Raw genomic sequence first — 16,706 nt, forward strand, 5'->3', positions numbered from 1 at the left:
TAATTTTCTGAGTCTGCCTACTTTAAAAACATCATTTTATATACGTTTTTACTGCAAAACGAATATGGTTTGTGTAAGGTGGCTTTGGCATTTTCCGGGCACTTTTCTTTCAAATGGCTCAAAGAAAACAAAGTAAAGGAACCATTAATAGAGAGAAAAGGAGTGACTAATTTCCGGAAGTGGCACACGGTGGCAATAATCGGTGAAGAGTTTTTCTTCCAACCCTAGCCAACTCCTTGTATGTGCTCTGCGTCCTGTATATAAAAAGCTTAGTACAAAACTTTCATATTTAAAGAAACTGAAATATTGATGAAAAGATAGGAGGCTTAAATCATGTGGAACATTTAAGTAGGGAATATTAATATTGGGAGCTGATACTCTCCCGCTCCACTTTCACACTCTTTCTAAATAAAATTATAAGTAAATCTTACACCACGCAATTTTAATTCTTATCATTTTAAATACCATAATTGTCCTTCCCTATTAAATTGAGACTCTTCCTATTCTTTTTTTAACTTTTTTTTTTTTTTTTTTTTTCAATTCATTCATATTTTTGTCTCACTCTCTATCCTCTTCTCTACCATTCCTTTAGAAACTTATTTCATAAGGTATGTTGATATTCATAGGTAAATTCTGTGTACACTAATAATTTTTATGAGGCACTATAGCCGTGTACGTGAATTGAGTTTAAAAGAAAAAAAATCATCATCAAATCTATATCAACTGATAGTGTTAGAAATGAGGGAGAGAAACTGTATATTGTATTGATTTGATGTAAATAATACCAGCGAGGTCATGTGTTGAGAGTAAGTAAACCCCATATAAGGTAATCTTCTATATGGTAATAAGGGTAGGTGAAGACGGTTAACCCTAACCCTAATCTTAGATTATAATGCATAATATAATCTAACAAATAGAAAGCATATGACGTTTGTTTTTTATTTTAATTAATTAATTTAAAACTTTTTTTTCTTTTTTTTTTTTTTTTTTTTTTTTCACTTTCTTAGAATTCTAATTCATCAACGTTTTCTCTTATGTTATCTTCACCACATCAAATTTTGTAACATCAACAACAAAACACTGGAATTTTCTCTCACGTTTTTTTTTTTTCTTTTTATTTGGTAATGTAATTTAATTTAATTAATTTATTTATTTTTGGAAATTTCAAGCAAGTATATATATATAGAAAAATGCACAAGGGGAGGGCTATGACTAGCCAAATAGGCCAGAGGCCGAACAATGGAAGCCCATACATAATGGACACCTGAGGCCCAACAAGCCCAATAGAGCATCAAACAGAAACAAATAATCGAATCAGATAGGCAAATAAACAGAGATAGATAGGTCAAATAAGTTTTTCTAAACAGCAAAGTTTCAATTTGAGTAAAATCAAACTTTTTTTAATTTTCAATTCAATTAAATATTTTTCTATAATTAGAGAGGATCTATTTATTTATATAGAGCTGGCTTTTAATTCAAATATGTTTATTCTAATCACATGCTTTTATTATCCTAATCAAAATCCTATACTTTTCTTTTTTATTTTAAGAATAACCCCTCCTCATACACGAAGTCTGTTATTCTCAAAATGGTATCCCAATGCATAAAATTCATTCTAAAATAAATATTAATAAATTGGGTTAATTATACTCACACCCCCTAAGGTTTACACTATTGACAGCCAGATGAAAGTTAGTTTCTTTTTGAACACTCACACCCCCTATCAGAAATTGCAGCCAAACAACCCCTAAAAAGATGTAAAATGACACTATTGCCCTTCAATAAAATAATAATTCTTAATCTAAAATATCAGAGTATTTAAATGACCAAAATACCCCTCAACAGTATTAAATTGCAGCCAAACAAGTCCTCACCCTCACCTACCACTACCGCCTCCCAAAACTCGGCCACCACCACTATTAACGCCACTTCTTAAAACTCCTATATGCCTTCACCACAATGGCCACTGCCACCTACTCCCGCCATGGCCACCTTGTGAAACCGCCGCCTTAATCGTAACAAATCGTCGTTCTTGTCTGTGTTGAAGACGAGCAACAAACGTGTATGATGTGAGCCAGATCACTCAATTCAGATTGAGTTGAATTTCGGCGCCGGAGGTTTTAGAACGTCATCGTCATCTAAGGGAAAGGGATGGAACTATTGGGTTGGATCACCCTTTTTCCAGCCCTAACCTTTGCCGGAAGGGGCATCACGCACCCCTACTCACCGTCAATGCGCGTCGGGTTGCACCACCTATGTACCTTCATCTTCTTCCCAACAAACCCAGAACGCAACCACCAGCCCACGTCGTCATCTTCTTCACGGGCGTTGTCACAATATTGTTGCAGTGTAAGCAGTGTGATTCGCAGTCGACGTTATTCTGGGCATAGTCAATCGCCATCGCCCTTCTCCATTTCCACCACCACCACACAAAAACTCAAAAAATTTATACTCAACCATGTCGTCAAACCCAAACAAACCCCCACAACACACTGCCACCACCATCACCAATTGCTAATCTACATATACAGAAAAACTCACGCACCCAATTCCACCAAAATTTCAGAGACCTCCGACTTGGTATAATTTGTTGTGTGTGTGTATATATATATATATATATTTGTGTCTGATTCTCTCTGAATATGGGATATATATATACATATATATATATATTTTGTTTCTGATTCTCTTTGAATATGGAATATATATATACATACATATATATATATATATATATATATATATATTTTGTATGTTGTATGTGAATATATATATCCACATACAACATACAAAAATAAATTCTATAGACACTCCATATATATATATATAGAGTGTCTATGGAATTTATTTTTGTATATATATATAGAGTGTCTATGGAATTTATTTTTGTATGTTGTATGTGGATTTGGACTTGATTAAGCTGGGATTTCGTGATGGATGTATATGGGTGGTGGCGGCAGCTGTGGAGTGGTGGCGGCGGCGTCTGTGATATGAAGGTAAGGGTAAGGGTGGTTTGGTCCAGTAAAATGAGTAGTAAAGGTTAAAAATGTAATTCCAAGGTCAAAATAAGTTAATTATCAAGTCAAGGGGCAATAATGTTAATTCACTATGTATTAGATGTGGGAGGGGTGTCTTTGTCAACTTTATCAAACCTGAGAGGTAATTATTGTTCAAAAAGGAGTCAACTTTCATCTGACTGTCAATAAAGCAAACCTCAGGGGGTGTGAATGTAATTAACCCTAATAAATTCATCAAAACGAAAAAATATTTTCAAAATCAACAAATTATCATTATCGTGGACATTAGTAGGGTTAACTGATTCATAGATTGTTGAGATTTCTTCAATTCTGATTATCTTAACAAGTTCAACAACTTCCTCAAACTCAAATACTGTATCACTAGCTGAGATCTTTTATTTTTGGAGAGGAAGAGGTATCATTAGTGAGATCAGAAAGAAGGGGATAAAGAGGATGGGCGAAATTCTACCTTTTGGCACCAATAATCTACCCCACTTATATAGTACAACACCCATGACCCACCAATTTGGGAGAGGTGAGAACAGAGTAGCCTTGTTGGACTAAAGTGGATCTTACTGTAGCAGTTGGAACCATGTTAAAGGTTTTAGTCGGACTTAATGGTTTACTGGATATTTGGAATTGACTGATTTTATTTTTATATAGTACACCCACCAATCATATATATATATATATATATATATATATATATATATATATTATAATTAGCAAAAACAAATATAAACTATTTTTTCTTTTCTAATACAAAAACCTCATCCACACCCACTTTTTTAAAGATAATTTTAATTACCAAAAAAAATAAAAAAAATCAAACATAAGGGCCTGTTTGGCATGTGTTTTACTTTGGTGTTTTTGTTATAGGGCTCCATTTCAGGCCCAAAAACATGTTTGGTAGCACTTGTTTTGTTTTAAACAGTACACAATTTGGGCCCAAAAGTGAAACACCGAAACGGTGTTTTTTTGTTGTTTCTGAACTGTAGCCCAATAATAAGCATTGTAGCGGTTGAAGTAAATGGGTCTAGCACTGTAGCGGAAGAAGTAAGTTTAAAACGCGTTTGCAACATTTGGCCCGATCTTTTCTCTCTCCTCTGAAACCCTAGAGAAGAGGCGACTGCGATACTGTGAGTACTCTCTCTCTATCTCTTCTATTTCGCTCCTGTTTAAAGTTTCCTTTGATGTTGTTTTACTTCCAAAAACCTCTTTCCCCAGACAATATCCATTTAAAGGACCATCTAGTTGTGGGTCTGCAACACTTCTATTGTATTAAGGATTTCTTTTTCTGGCAGGCTATTTCTAAGTTTTTATAAATATACATAGATATATATATATATGTGTGTGTGTGATTGTGTGTGTTCTCCAATATTCAGCGTCTTTCTCTCGTCTGCAATTTCATTCTAAGCTGGAACGAAGGTAATTCGAAACCAACTCCTTATGCATATCTTGCTGCTCTTCATTATTATCTTCTCTAATTTTAATTTACATAAAATTAAATTGTATGACTCGTTGACTCTGATTTCAAGTCCTATCTATTTTTGAGGTTGTTCATGTTATGGAAAATTTGCTTCTTTTGTATATGTATTTATGCTGACTCGAATATTGTAGCGATATGATATTGGGGAGGTTCTATTTGTTCATGTACTTGATCTGTGAATTACTTTTCCGAAATTAATTTTCATCCAAATTGTGAAATTATCAAAGATTTTTTTATTTGAAATGTTTTGGTTTTTGTTTCAATTTATGAATTTGGCACTTCAATTTTGTTTGGCAGAAAAAGAATTTGCTTCTTACACAATGGATCAGTTACACCAGAAAATGAAGAAAGAAATATAAACAAATAGAGTCCTATCTATATATGAACGATGAGTAGAATTGATCCATTTTCTTTTCGCAATTTTTTTTTTTCCATTGCTTGTCGGGGGCAGGAAATGGGTTAGATTTATGAATTTCTTAAAAAGAATGCTGAAATGGGCAAGGTTTTATATATAATTGGGTGCTGCTTCTTACCAATTTTTGTTTTTCAATTTATTGCTTATGCTACTTGGGTGCTGCTTATGCTACTTGATTGTATTCTGTGATGGTTACGATTTTGGCATGTGCATTCTTTATTTTTGTGTGTGGATCTAATAATGATCTTGAATTCTAGTTTTGATGCGGAACGGAAAGCTTCATCTTTTTTAAAGCGGTCAAGATGCCTGATTTATCCTGTTAAAATTACCACAATTTTTTATTTCTGAAATAATAAATTAATTGGGTGCTAAGTGGTAAAGTTGATACTCTATACTTGGATTTGTGCCGTGCAGACTGTGCTGTTGATATTGAATTTAAGCTGAGACATATTGTGGGGTTGAGGGTCCTATTTAGTCCTTGTTGTTTTTGTGGGATGCGTTCAAACTTTTGAATGCTTTCTAATACAATGGTAATTATAAAAAGAAGGATATTTAATATAAGCCGATGAGGTCTCACATTTTGATGCTGATGTTGAGTCCTTATAATTTAAAGCTATGAAACCCAGGTTCATTATGTAGTGTTGTGTGCCTAATTTTTCAAACGTCCAGGCTTTAATGATTTGGGGTCCCTTATGTTCATCGATTTACAATTTTCTCAATGGAATTGGATTGATCCTTGGATTCAATACAAATCTATCTACCCAATTGCGGCTATATAAACCACAACATTCTCTTCCTCTTCGCAACCGTTTACTCCCCCACTCACGGTTTCACAGAGCCGCACAATTGCCCTCTACAACACTCGATTATTCGCTCTCTTCTCGTAAGAGTATAACCCTCTTCTCTCTCTATATATATATCTTTATATGTATATATGCATGTGTATGTGCAAAATCTTCGTTTGATTTATTAGTTTGCGCCAGAGTGCATCGGAACTTTTCGTTCCTCGTTACAATCATGTTATCATGATTTTTTATCCGAAATATTTTTTTTATTTTTGAATTTTTAGACATCTTTATTTCGTTTAAATTAGTTTCTTGATTTCTATATTGATTTAGGTATGGCTAAATCACAAATATGTGACACTCTGTGGGTGCCAATTATGTGAGGAAGAATTCATTTACCAATTTGGGAAGAGAGAATTCATGACTTTGATATCATTTTTTATGATTGATTGCAAGATGGTCTTGTTATACTCACCTTTTGTCTTTGGTTCAAATTCAAGATCAATGGTTAACTTTAAAGATGACAATGGTTAGCTTTGTAATTGTTTAAGAACTTAAGTATTTATCGGAAATTTGAATACTAGATGATATATGCGTGTTTATTGAATTGCATGTAGAATATTGAATAATTTTTTTTGTAATTTCAGGTTTGGAATCGTTTGGGTTTGAAGAAATTGATTTTGTAAAATTTTCAAAGGTAAATACTCAAAACTTGATGTGTACAAAACATACAGTAAGTATAGTATATATAGTATAATAAATTATTGTATTATTTTCTTTAATTTTATCTTCCATGTTGTACACTTGTACACCCTTACTGTGAAAAATAGAAATTAGTTTAAAAAAAACACTTATGAGAATAGTGATTTATATTCATCTAATCTTTTTGTTCAGGAGCATGTGTTATTTTAACTAAGTGGGTTATCTAGATAAGGTTTGGCTTGGAGAACTGTTTCGATTCCTATTGTTATGCACCTGTTATTTTTTAATTTTTAAGCGTAAATTACACTCATTTTCATCTTTTTATTTCTGTGTAGTTAGATTGTATCTATTGCTTAGTGTCATGATATAATCCTGTTTAGTTTACCACTAATGTTTTGTGTTGTTCTTGATTACCCATAGTTGAAATTGTGTTTCTTTATTTTTTATATTTTGATTCAGTATTCTTTATTAAATGTGTGAACTTCTCCAGCACTTATGCCATATTAACTATATGTACGTTGCCTATGAACTAAGTAAAACCTAAAATCATAAGCTCTTTCTAGCAAATGTATAAAAGGGGAATAAACATATTCTAATAGTATAAACATTCATGAATCAGTAGTTGTGATAGAGTAACTTTAATACCATCAATAGTTTTTCCTAGTTTAATATTATTTTTTTTTGTTATTAATTATAGTGTTGTTATTAATATGTTAGATGAATATGAATGTTGAGAATGTGGAACAATGCGGTGATTCTCTTACAGTTGAAGAAGTGGTTGAAGTTACGAACGATGGAAAATTGTTATGGGATGAGTCATTCATTGAAAAATTCGTGAATATTATGGTGGAAGAAGTTAAGGCTAATAATCGTAGTGGCACAACATTTAGTAAAAGTGGTTGGAGTAATTTAGTCAAACAAATGAATGTTTAAACGGGGAGAAAATTTGGTTTAACCCAACTTCGGAATAAGTTTAATGGTTTGAGGAAAATTTATACTGAGTTTAAGAAATTATTATCGGAGACTGGCGTGAGATATAACCATGAGACGGGCATGGTTATAGTTGAGGAAGAGAGATGGGACAGGTTGTGCAAGGTTAGTAATTTAATTATTAGTCATAAATAAATAATAAAATCTTGTATATTATTGGTTATGTGGTTAATATTGTAACAAAATTTGTAGGTTGTTACGAATGCAAATAAGTATAAAAAGTATGGATGTAAGCATTTTGACAAGATGTCGACTATATTTGGGGACACATATGCAAGAGGGATGCATGCCCACCCATCCACTATAGCACCACCCACAATCATTTTGCCCACTCCCAATGATGACGATGATGAGGAAGAGGGTTGTGAGGTCAGTCCCCCACCTTTACGTAAAGGTAAGAAAGCCAAAAGAGATACTTTATCTCCTGGTATAGCTGCACTCTTGTCAAACATGAATGAGAATTCTGAGAGGAGAGCTGAGAGAATGGAAGCTGCAATAGAGAAAGCAGCTAAAACATCTTCTACTTCTACTCGTGTATCTTCATGTGAGAAAGGAGATGATGAAGTTCTCTCTCCCTCAAAAAAGGATAGAGATTATGAAATGTTTGACGCCTCCATGCTCCTTTTACAAAAAATACCTGGAATTGAGATGGCCCAATTCGCTAAGGTATCGAAGTTATTACATGATTTTGAGAAGTGGCAGAAATTTTTTCTTTCGCCACCTGAGGATGTAAGAATTGATTGGGCACTGAATGTTTGAGTTTTTCTTTATGGATGATTGTGTTTTGTGTCATCGTTTAACTTATTACTATCTCACATTTGGATGACTGTAATAATTTAAATACTTTTATTATCTCACATTTGGATGACTGTAATAACTTAAATATTTTTATTATCTCACATCTGGATAACTGTAATAACTTAAATACTTCTATTATCTCACATTTGGATTACTGTAATAACTTAAATATTTTTATTATCTCATATCTGGATTGCTGTAATAACTTAAATACTTTTATTATCTCACATTTGGATGGCTATAATAACTTAAATACTTTTATTTCTTGGATGCCTGTTAGTGATGCCTGTTAGTACTTAAATACTTTAATACCATTATTTAAATGTTTGTTTTATTATTTAAATGTTTTGTTTATTATTTAATTGATTTGCTTATTAACTTAAATGCTTTGCTTGTATTAAATCTTTAAATAGGGCAATGGATGTGTGGAACAATATAAGAAGAATAATTCAATTATCTGACGATGAGGAGGATAATGAGAGTGTCTTAATATTTGCTACTCTTTTAGAAGAGCAGAACTTCTATCAAAAGAGGCGTTGTAGGGATTCCATTTTACAAGGGGAAACATATGTTATGGAGATTTTAAACGGCCATAGAGAAAGATGTTATGAAAATTTTAGGATGTACCCTGAAGTTTTTAGAATATTGTGTAGTACCCTGAAAGGTATAGGGCTGAAGGATTCTAAATTTTTAACTGTTTATGAACAAGTGACAATCTTTTTGCTCACTTTATCTCATAATCAAAGGAATCGTGTTGTAGCAGAGAGATTTCAACACTCCACTGAAACCATTTCTAGACACTTCCATGCTGTGTTGCATGCAGTATGTCAGTTGGGCACCCATATCATTACCCCTCCTAATTTTTCTGTGATTCCGAATAAGATTAGAGAGTCTTCTAGGTTTTACCCTTACTTCAGGCATTGTGTGGGAGCTATAGATGGAACCCACATTCCTGCAACTCTGCCAGCAAGTACACAACTTCCATTTTGTGGTAGAAAGGGTTATACCACACAAAATGTAACGGCTGTATGTGACTTTGACATAAGGTTCACATATGTGCTAGCTGGGTGGGAAGGCTCAGCTAATGATTCGAGAATCCTAAATGAGTGTACTGAAAATGAGGCAATGAACTTTCCAGCTCCACCAGCAGGTAATATTTTTTATAAATTCACTTAATATATGGTTAGTTTATCATACTGTATATATCTTTATGTATTCTAAACATGGCAGGTGAGTATTATTTGGTGGACTCAGGGTATGCCAATAAGCCTGGTTATTTGGCCCTATTTCGAGGTCATACTTACCACTTTCAGGAATACCGTAGGACTAGACAACCTCGTGATCAGGAGGAAGTGTTCAATCATAGGCATTCATCTTTGAGAAATATAATTGAGCGATGCTTTGAGTTATTGAAGATGAGATTCGCTATTTTGAGGGCAATGCCTCCTTATAAGTTTTCAACACAAGTATTGATTGTAATGGCTTGTTGCACATTACATAATTTTATCAAAAATCAGCATCAGCCTGATGACATATTTGATGGTAATGATCTTCCTCAAAGTGATGGTGAAGATGATGAGATTGTTGAGCATGTGCCTTCGGCTCAGCTTCGAGAAATGGATCAATTGTGTAATACTATTGCTAATCAGATTTGGAATTCTCTTCAGCACTCTTGATCCTTCTGAAGGTGATGGTATATTTTTTCTTTTATATGTAATATATTTGTTGCTATTGTGAGCTTGCAATATATATATGTAATATAAATATTTTTTGCAGATATATAATTCAACTTAAATGCTATTATTGCAGATATGAAGTATGTTGATGCTCTCTTGAAGGCCACATGTGCTGTTATTAAGATGATGTGTCGTTGCCATTGTTATCCACTTTATGAACTTCTTATTAATTTTTAGTGACAACTACGTATTGTTAATACTTTGTTCCAAACATTTTATGTACAACTTAAATGTGTTTAATTTGTTGGTTGAATATTTCAGGACTTGTAAATGTTATACACTCTATTTCAATTATGCTTTCAATTGAGTTTGTTTTTATTTTAATGTTGTGTTGGACTATACATGTATCAAGATAATAAAATTGAAACAGGTTATTGCAAAGAACTTGTAAATAGGTTATTGCAAATGTTTTTTACAAATGTTGACTCTCATGTAGTATAATAAAATGTGACTAGAGATTATTTATTTTTAATATTGAGTTGGACTATACAGGTATAATGATAATAAAATTGAAGTAGGTTATTGCAAAGAACTTGTAAATAGGTTATTGCAAATTTTTTTACAAATGTTGACTCTCATGTAGTATAGTAAAATGTGGCTAGAGATTATTTATTTTTAATATTGAATTGGACTATACAGGTATAATGATAATAAATTTGAAATAGGTTATTGCAAAAAACTTGTAAATAGGTTCTTGCAAAAATTAATATATATATAATTTGGTGGGGGTTTACATTTTTTTACAAAAGAGAAGGCAAGAATCTGTATTTTGGAGTTAAATTCCCACCAGTGCAGATTTACAAGAGTCGAAAATTATTATCAGAGCTGTGTAGTATTTTTTTTTCTTCTTTCGCTAATGCGAAAAATGAGCAAAATGAATGAAATACAAACCTATAGACAATCATCACCAAAGGAACAAACTATACCAAGAAATTTCAAATAACTTGAAGTGTAGTTTCAGATCAAGATAAGATGCAAAATGGTTGAAATTATTGGTTCAATTATTAGAACTAACATTCTACATTTTCGCTAAAGCAGTTGCTTCCGTAATTACACTTTGGTTATATATATATATGTTTGTGTGTTCAAATTTCAATAAATTTATTAAAAATATATAGACTATTTATATAGAAATAAATTTATAAATAAATTTAAAATTTATAAAAATAAATTAAAAACAATGATAACCAAACATATTTTTTATTTCTGTTTTATTTTGTTTATAACAGTTGGAGTTACCAAACGTATTTTGTTTTTAAAATTCTTGAAACGCATGACTTACCATACGTGTTTTGCATATTTTTGTTTCCGACATTTCTACAGTAAAACATCGTTCCCAAACGTGCTTCCGATTTTTGCCAAAACACTCTAATAGTAAAAACGCTATTTCTATTTTAGCCAAAAACAAAACGCCTAAAGTAAAACGCATGCCAAACGGGCCTTAAGAGACTTTATTCATCAATAACGGAAAACATATAAAAAGAGAATAGTACAACACTCGTTAACCAATCACTCTATTTTTTTTTTTTTTTTTTAGTTAAAGAACCAATCACTCTATTGCCAAGGAATTCATGACAAAAAGTACAAGACAATGATATATTATATATATATATATATATATATATATATATATATATATATATATATATATACAGGGTACATATATGATTAGGCACCATCAGCAGGGTTGATATTGTGCTTGTTTTTGTATTTTTTGGTGGAGGAAGCAACAAATTTCACCACTTCCTCAGCAATAATCTTCTTCACCAGCTGCTTCTTTGGAGGAATCATGCTCTCACTCTTACAATATTTGGACATTGGCTCTTTAGTCCCTCCCTCTCAATGCCCTCTTGTATTTCACAAATGAAAAAGAAAATGCTTTTTAATAGAGGGGGAGCCAATTCATGCTTTTACTATGTGTCATAAATTATAAAATTAAACCCGATACCACTTCATCGATAATCCAAAAGGTATTAAAGTATTTTTTGTGCAGAAAATGACAAATTGTCTGAGTTGGAGGACGAGTGAAGATTCGAAGGCTCTCTCACCAGGTGATCCATTTAATAAAAGGTAAAGTGTAAAAAACCCTTGAAGTATTGACCATTTACAATTAACTTTCTTGAATTACAATTTATCTCCTTGAACTATTGAATTTTTGTAATTAACCCTCGATGTGACATTTACGGCCAATTAGTTATAACGAAAATAGTGAAATTCAATTTTATCCCTGTATAAAACTATGTCATTTCACTAAAAATTTCAGCAACCATAGCTTTTTCTTTTTTCTTTTTTCTTTTTTTTTTTTTTTCATAATTGGGTTTGTATAAAAGAAAGAAAAAGTATTTACAGGCGCACAGAGGGCATTCCCTCAGAATGAAACAGAAATGAAATGTAAACAAATAATGCTAAATAATGTCCCCCTTAGGGACATTATAAACATCAAGAACTTCATATAAAATTTGTCGAGCCACCTCAGAGGTGGACCTAGAACTGTGGTCATGAAATCTTCGATTTCTCTCTTGCCAAATACCCCAAAGCCCAGCAACTAGCATAGTGTGAACCATTTTGCTACTCTGCTGCAAAAACCAAGTCAACAAATCATCCATTGAGTTCAAAAGAGTAAAATCAGTCCTCCAATCAAGAGTGTCTGCCAACCATTTCCAGAAATTCCTTGCAAATGGACATTGAACAAACAAATGATTTTTGGTATCAATCCCTTGTAAACAAAGAGAACATCTTGGAGCCAACTGCACCTTTCTTCTCTGCAAATTATACATAGACCGTAGTCTATCTTGGAACAGAAAGACACCATTAACTGACCACCTCGGTCTAGCTTTGCCCCAGCAAATTTTAGACCAATTAACCTCTGGATTTATGACTCTACAGCTTTCCCACACATTTTTGAATGTGAAATTTCCTCCATTCCAAAGTAACCTATCAGTTCTAAAGTGAATTGTCAATGTACACAAATAATCTCTAATAGGTTTAAAAATATCCTCCTATAATAATTCAAAATTCCATCCACCATCAATCATTAGTTACGACAATGATGAATTCGATGTGAAACCCAACCTTCTGACAATTCTATAGCCAAATTTCTGCAAAAATCAGTCCTCCAATCAAGAGTGTCTGCCAACCATTTCCAGAAATTCCTTGCAAATGGACATTGAACAAACAAATGATTTTTGGTATCAATCCCTTGTAAACAAAGAGAACATCTTGGAGCCAATTGCACCTTTCTTCTCTGCAAATTATACATAGACGGTAGTCTATCTTGGAACAGAAAGACACCATTAACTGACCACCTCGGTCTAGCTTTGCCCCAGCAAATTTTAGACCAATTAACCTCTGGATTTATGACTCTACAGCTTTCCCACACATTTTTGAATGTGAAATTTCCTCCATTCCAAAGTAACCTATCAGTTCTAAAGTGAATTGTCAATGTACACAAATAATCTCTAATAGGTTTAAAAATATCCTCCTATAATAATTCAAAATTCCATCCACCATCAATCATTAGTTACGACAATGATGAATTCCATGTGAAACCCAACCTTCTGACAATTCTATAGCCAAATTTCTGCAATAAAGTCACCCCCTCACACCAAGGATCTGATATAGCTTTAAAGAACTACCCATCACCAATTGAGAAATGAATTGCATTAAGCAAAGTTTCTCTAACATTAATCATGTTCTTCCACAAGATTGAATGTGAAATCTTAGGAATAACATTCCAAAAATTAGAAGATGTTGTATACTTGTGATGAAACCAAGATATCCAAAGCCTATCCTTGCTTAATAGGAAATCCCAGGCCAAGACACACTGAGAAGTGACCTGCAGATCTTTCAATTTCCTGATACCCAAACCTCCCTCATCTTTGGGCCTGCATATCATATTCCAGCTCAAGAGATGAAGTTTATTCATATTTTCCCTGCTTCCCCAAACAAAATCTCTACACATCTTTTGAATTTGATTGATGACTGCTATAGGAAGTTGAAAAACGCTGCACCAGTAAAGACATGTAAGAGTAATAACCGACTTTATCAGCTTAGCTTTACCTGCAGTACATAACAACTTAGTACTCCAATGAGAGAGCTTTTTGGAGATTTTATCAATAAGAGCATTACAATGGAATTTTCTGAAACCAGTAGAACTCAATGGTAACCCCAAATATTTGAAAGGAAAGACATCATCCTTGCATTGAAGCATGTTCAAAATTGATCTCTTTCTTCTGGCAAACTTGGAAAAGATAACACTACTTTTCTGATAATTGATATGAAGACCAGCAGCATCCCCAAAAATCTTGAAAATATGTTTAAGTGTTCTAGCATTAGAAACTGAAGCTTTGCAAGTAATCAAAAGATCATCAGCAAAAAAAGTATGACAACATGTGGATTTTGCTTTCAAGGCAGTATTTGACAATGTAAGTCTCCCCTCTGAAATAGAAGTATTAATAAGCTGAGATAATTGATCAACTACCAAAATAAATAGCAGAGGTGAAAGGGGGCATCCTTGCCTTAATCCTTTTGAAGGTTGGATAAAACCAGTGGGAGATTAATTCACAAGAATTGAGTATCTAGTGGAATGCAAAAAGGTTCCATTTGATCCAAATAAGACTGAAACCAGAAATGATAAGAGTCTTCAAGAGGAAACTCCAAGAAACTGAATCAAATGCCTTAGTAATATCAATTTTTAAGGCCATGATATGATGTTTGGATTTAAATTCACTAACCATTTCGTGTCCTATAATGATTGCATCTTGAATTTTTTGGCCTTTAATAAAGGCACTTTGTTCCAATCCCACTAAATTAGGAAAAACCAAAGCCAGTCTAGCAGCCAGAATTTTGGAGATAATTTTGTAACTGAGGTTGCATAAAGCAATAGGCCTGTAATCTTTAGGATTGATTGCATTTCCTACTTTAGGTATCAAAGTGAGGAAGGAACTGCTCACCCCAATTAGAATAGAACCCTCAATGAAAAAAATATTTGACTGCTGCACTAACTTCAGGTTGGACAATAGACCAAAATGATTGATAAAACCTAGCTGGGAAGCCGTCTGGACCAGGGGCTTTATCTGGTTTGAAATTCATAACCACAGCTTTGATCTTTTCATCTGTTATAGGAGTATCTACAACCAATTTGTCATCAAGAGTTAAATATGTCTCGGAGTAGCTTTAAATGCACAAGCAGTATTATTCTCTTGAAACAAGCCTTGATAATAATCCACAAACACCTTTTTTATCTCATCTGTTTGAGTTTTTACTTGTCCAGTATGATCTTCCACAGATGTAATTGCGTTGAATTGATTGTGCTGCTTCATCTTGGAATAAAAGAAGGCTGAACATCGATCATTATCTTTGTGATACCCCCGAATTTCCGGATGCGGGTTGGCCAGGTCCACGCCCGATAACCCGAGAATATCAAATCAATTAGTAATAATCGAACACAGAATACAAATAAAAAAACAAGAATAAATAAATTGCTGAAAAGAAACTAGAATAATAATCCAAAAATCTCAGAATAAAATTTAATTAACAAAGAATGATTCTGATACATCATACTTCTCCATTTCTATTACAACTTGGGAATCCATCTAGTGGACCCCTAAAATATCTCACTAAACTCAAAAGATTGGAAATGAATCCCAAGTCCAAAATATGAAATAAAACCCTGGTCATCGGTGGAGTGAATAACTGTATCTACTCAGTACGATCCAGCTCCAAGTCTAGAACTAACAAACACCTGTAAAAATAAGAGTGGGTTAGGCCCACATGCAAATTCTTCTCTAACTACAATCCAAACAGTGACTCGATACGCAGATACACCCTAGATATCTCAACAATAGCTATCTAGTCCATACATATATATATATCCACACTAAGGGACATTCACTGGACTACAGTAGGGGTCTCAACCTGAATAGAAGGCAACATGCGAAAACACACCCAAAGGTGGGCATGAGTACCTAGACCTAACAGGGTACACCTCAACCTACTATAGCCAGCTATGCATCCACTGCATATACGCACCCTAACCAACGAGTCTGAGGCTCAAGCTCATCTCGTGGTACCATAAACATATATATAAAGTCCGTCCAAAACCAGGGTATGTAGTTCAAATATTTATTGAACTGACATACAATAAATAAGCTAGTTAGTCTATCAACTTATTCAGTTGATATAACTTAACTATCATCCATTAATCCAGGAAGCCACTCAACTTAGTTGCAGTTGATTTGACTTAACACAATTAGGATTCAATATTTTTAAATCCATTCCTTTAATCCATTAGGTTAGGTTTAGGCGTTTTGAGCTAAACCGTCCCCTAGTATGTCACTGTCCCATACCGGTGCATACAATCCTCCATATCCATGTAATTGACAGAATATATTTATTCAGCAATTTAAATCAAAAACCATGTAAAAATTACAGACTATCAATAATAGTACAGCAATTTAATAACTAAAACCAAAAACCAGGTAATTGCAGAATAGTTTATACAACACTACAGCAATTACAGTTAAAAACCATAATCCAACTACTTATATGATAATATCTAGATCCCACAATTTGACATCCAAACCATGTAAATTACAACCTATAAATAACAGTATAGCAATTTACATTCTAAACCATCCCAAAAATTACAGAAGACTATTTATAGTTTCAGCAATTTAAATCCAAGAGTTAAACCATGTATTTGCAGGAAACGGTTTAAAGGTTCAACAACTAGCATCCATAGCATGCGTAGATCACATCTAATATGTCAATGAC

The 16,706-nt window shown here is 33.2% G+C and overlaps 2 protein-coding genes across 2 annotated transcripts; one reads left to right on the plus strand and one right to left on the minus strand.

Moving 5' to 3' along the window:
* Positions 1–8,613: 8,613 nt before the first annotated feature.
* On the plus strand, positions 8,614–9,872 carry LOC132272899 (protein ALP1-like). The gene is made up of 2 exons (XM_059773968.1): positions 8,614–9,346; positions 9,427–9,872. Exons 1-2 carry the CDS (start codon positions 8,614–8,616, stop codon positions 9,870–9,872), a joined length of 1,179 nt encoding a protein of 392 aa, XP_059629951.1.
* A 3,691-nt stretch (positions 9,873–13,563) lies between these two features.
* LOC132272900 (uncharacterized) lies at positions 13,564–15,253 on the minus strand. The gene is made up of 3 exons (XM_059773969.1): positions 15,145–15,253; positions 14,937–15,061; positions 13,564–14,391 (listed from the first exon to the last, which is right to left on the minus strand). Exons 1-3 carry the CDS (start codon positions 15,251–15,253, stop codon positions 13,564–13,566), a joined length of 1,062 nt encoding a protein of 353 aa, XP_059629952.1.
* Between the last annotated feature and the right edge of the window lie 1,453 nt (positions 15,254–16,706).

This window comes from Cornus florida, unplaced genomic scaffold (assembly GCF_030987335.1).
Source record: "Cornus florida cultivar Cherokee Brave unplaced genomic scaffold, ASM3098733v1 CherokeeBrave_3.0.0_Hap2_Chr09, whole genome shotgun sequence".
NCBI lineage: Eukaryota > Viridiplantae > Streptophyta > Magnoliopsida > Cornales > Cornaceae > Cornus > Cornus florida.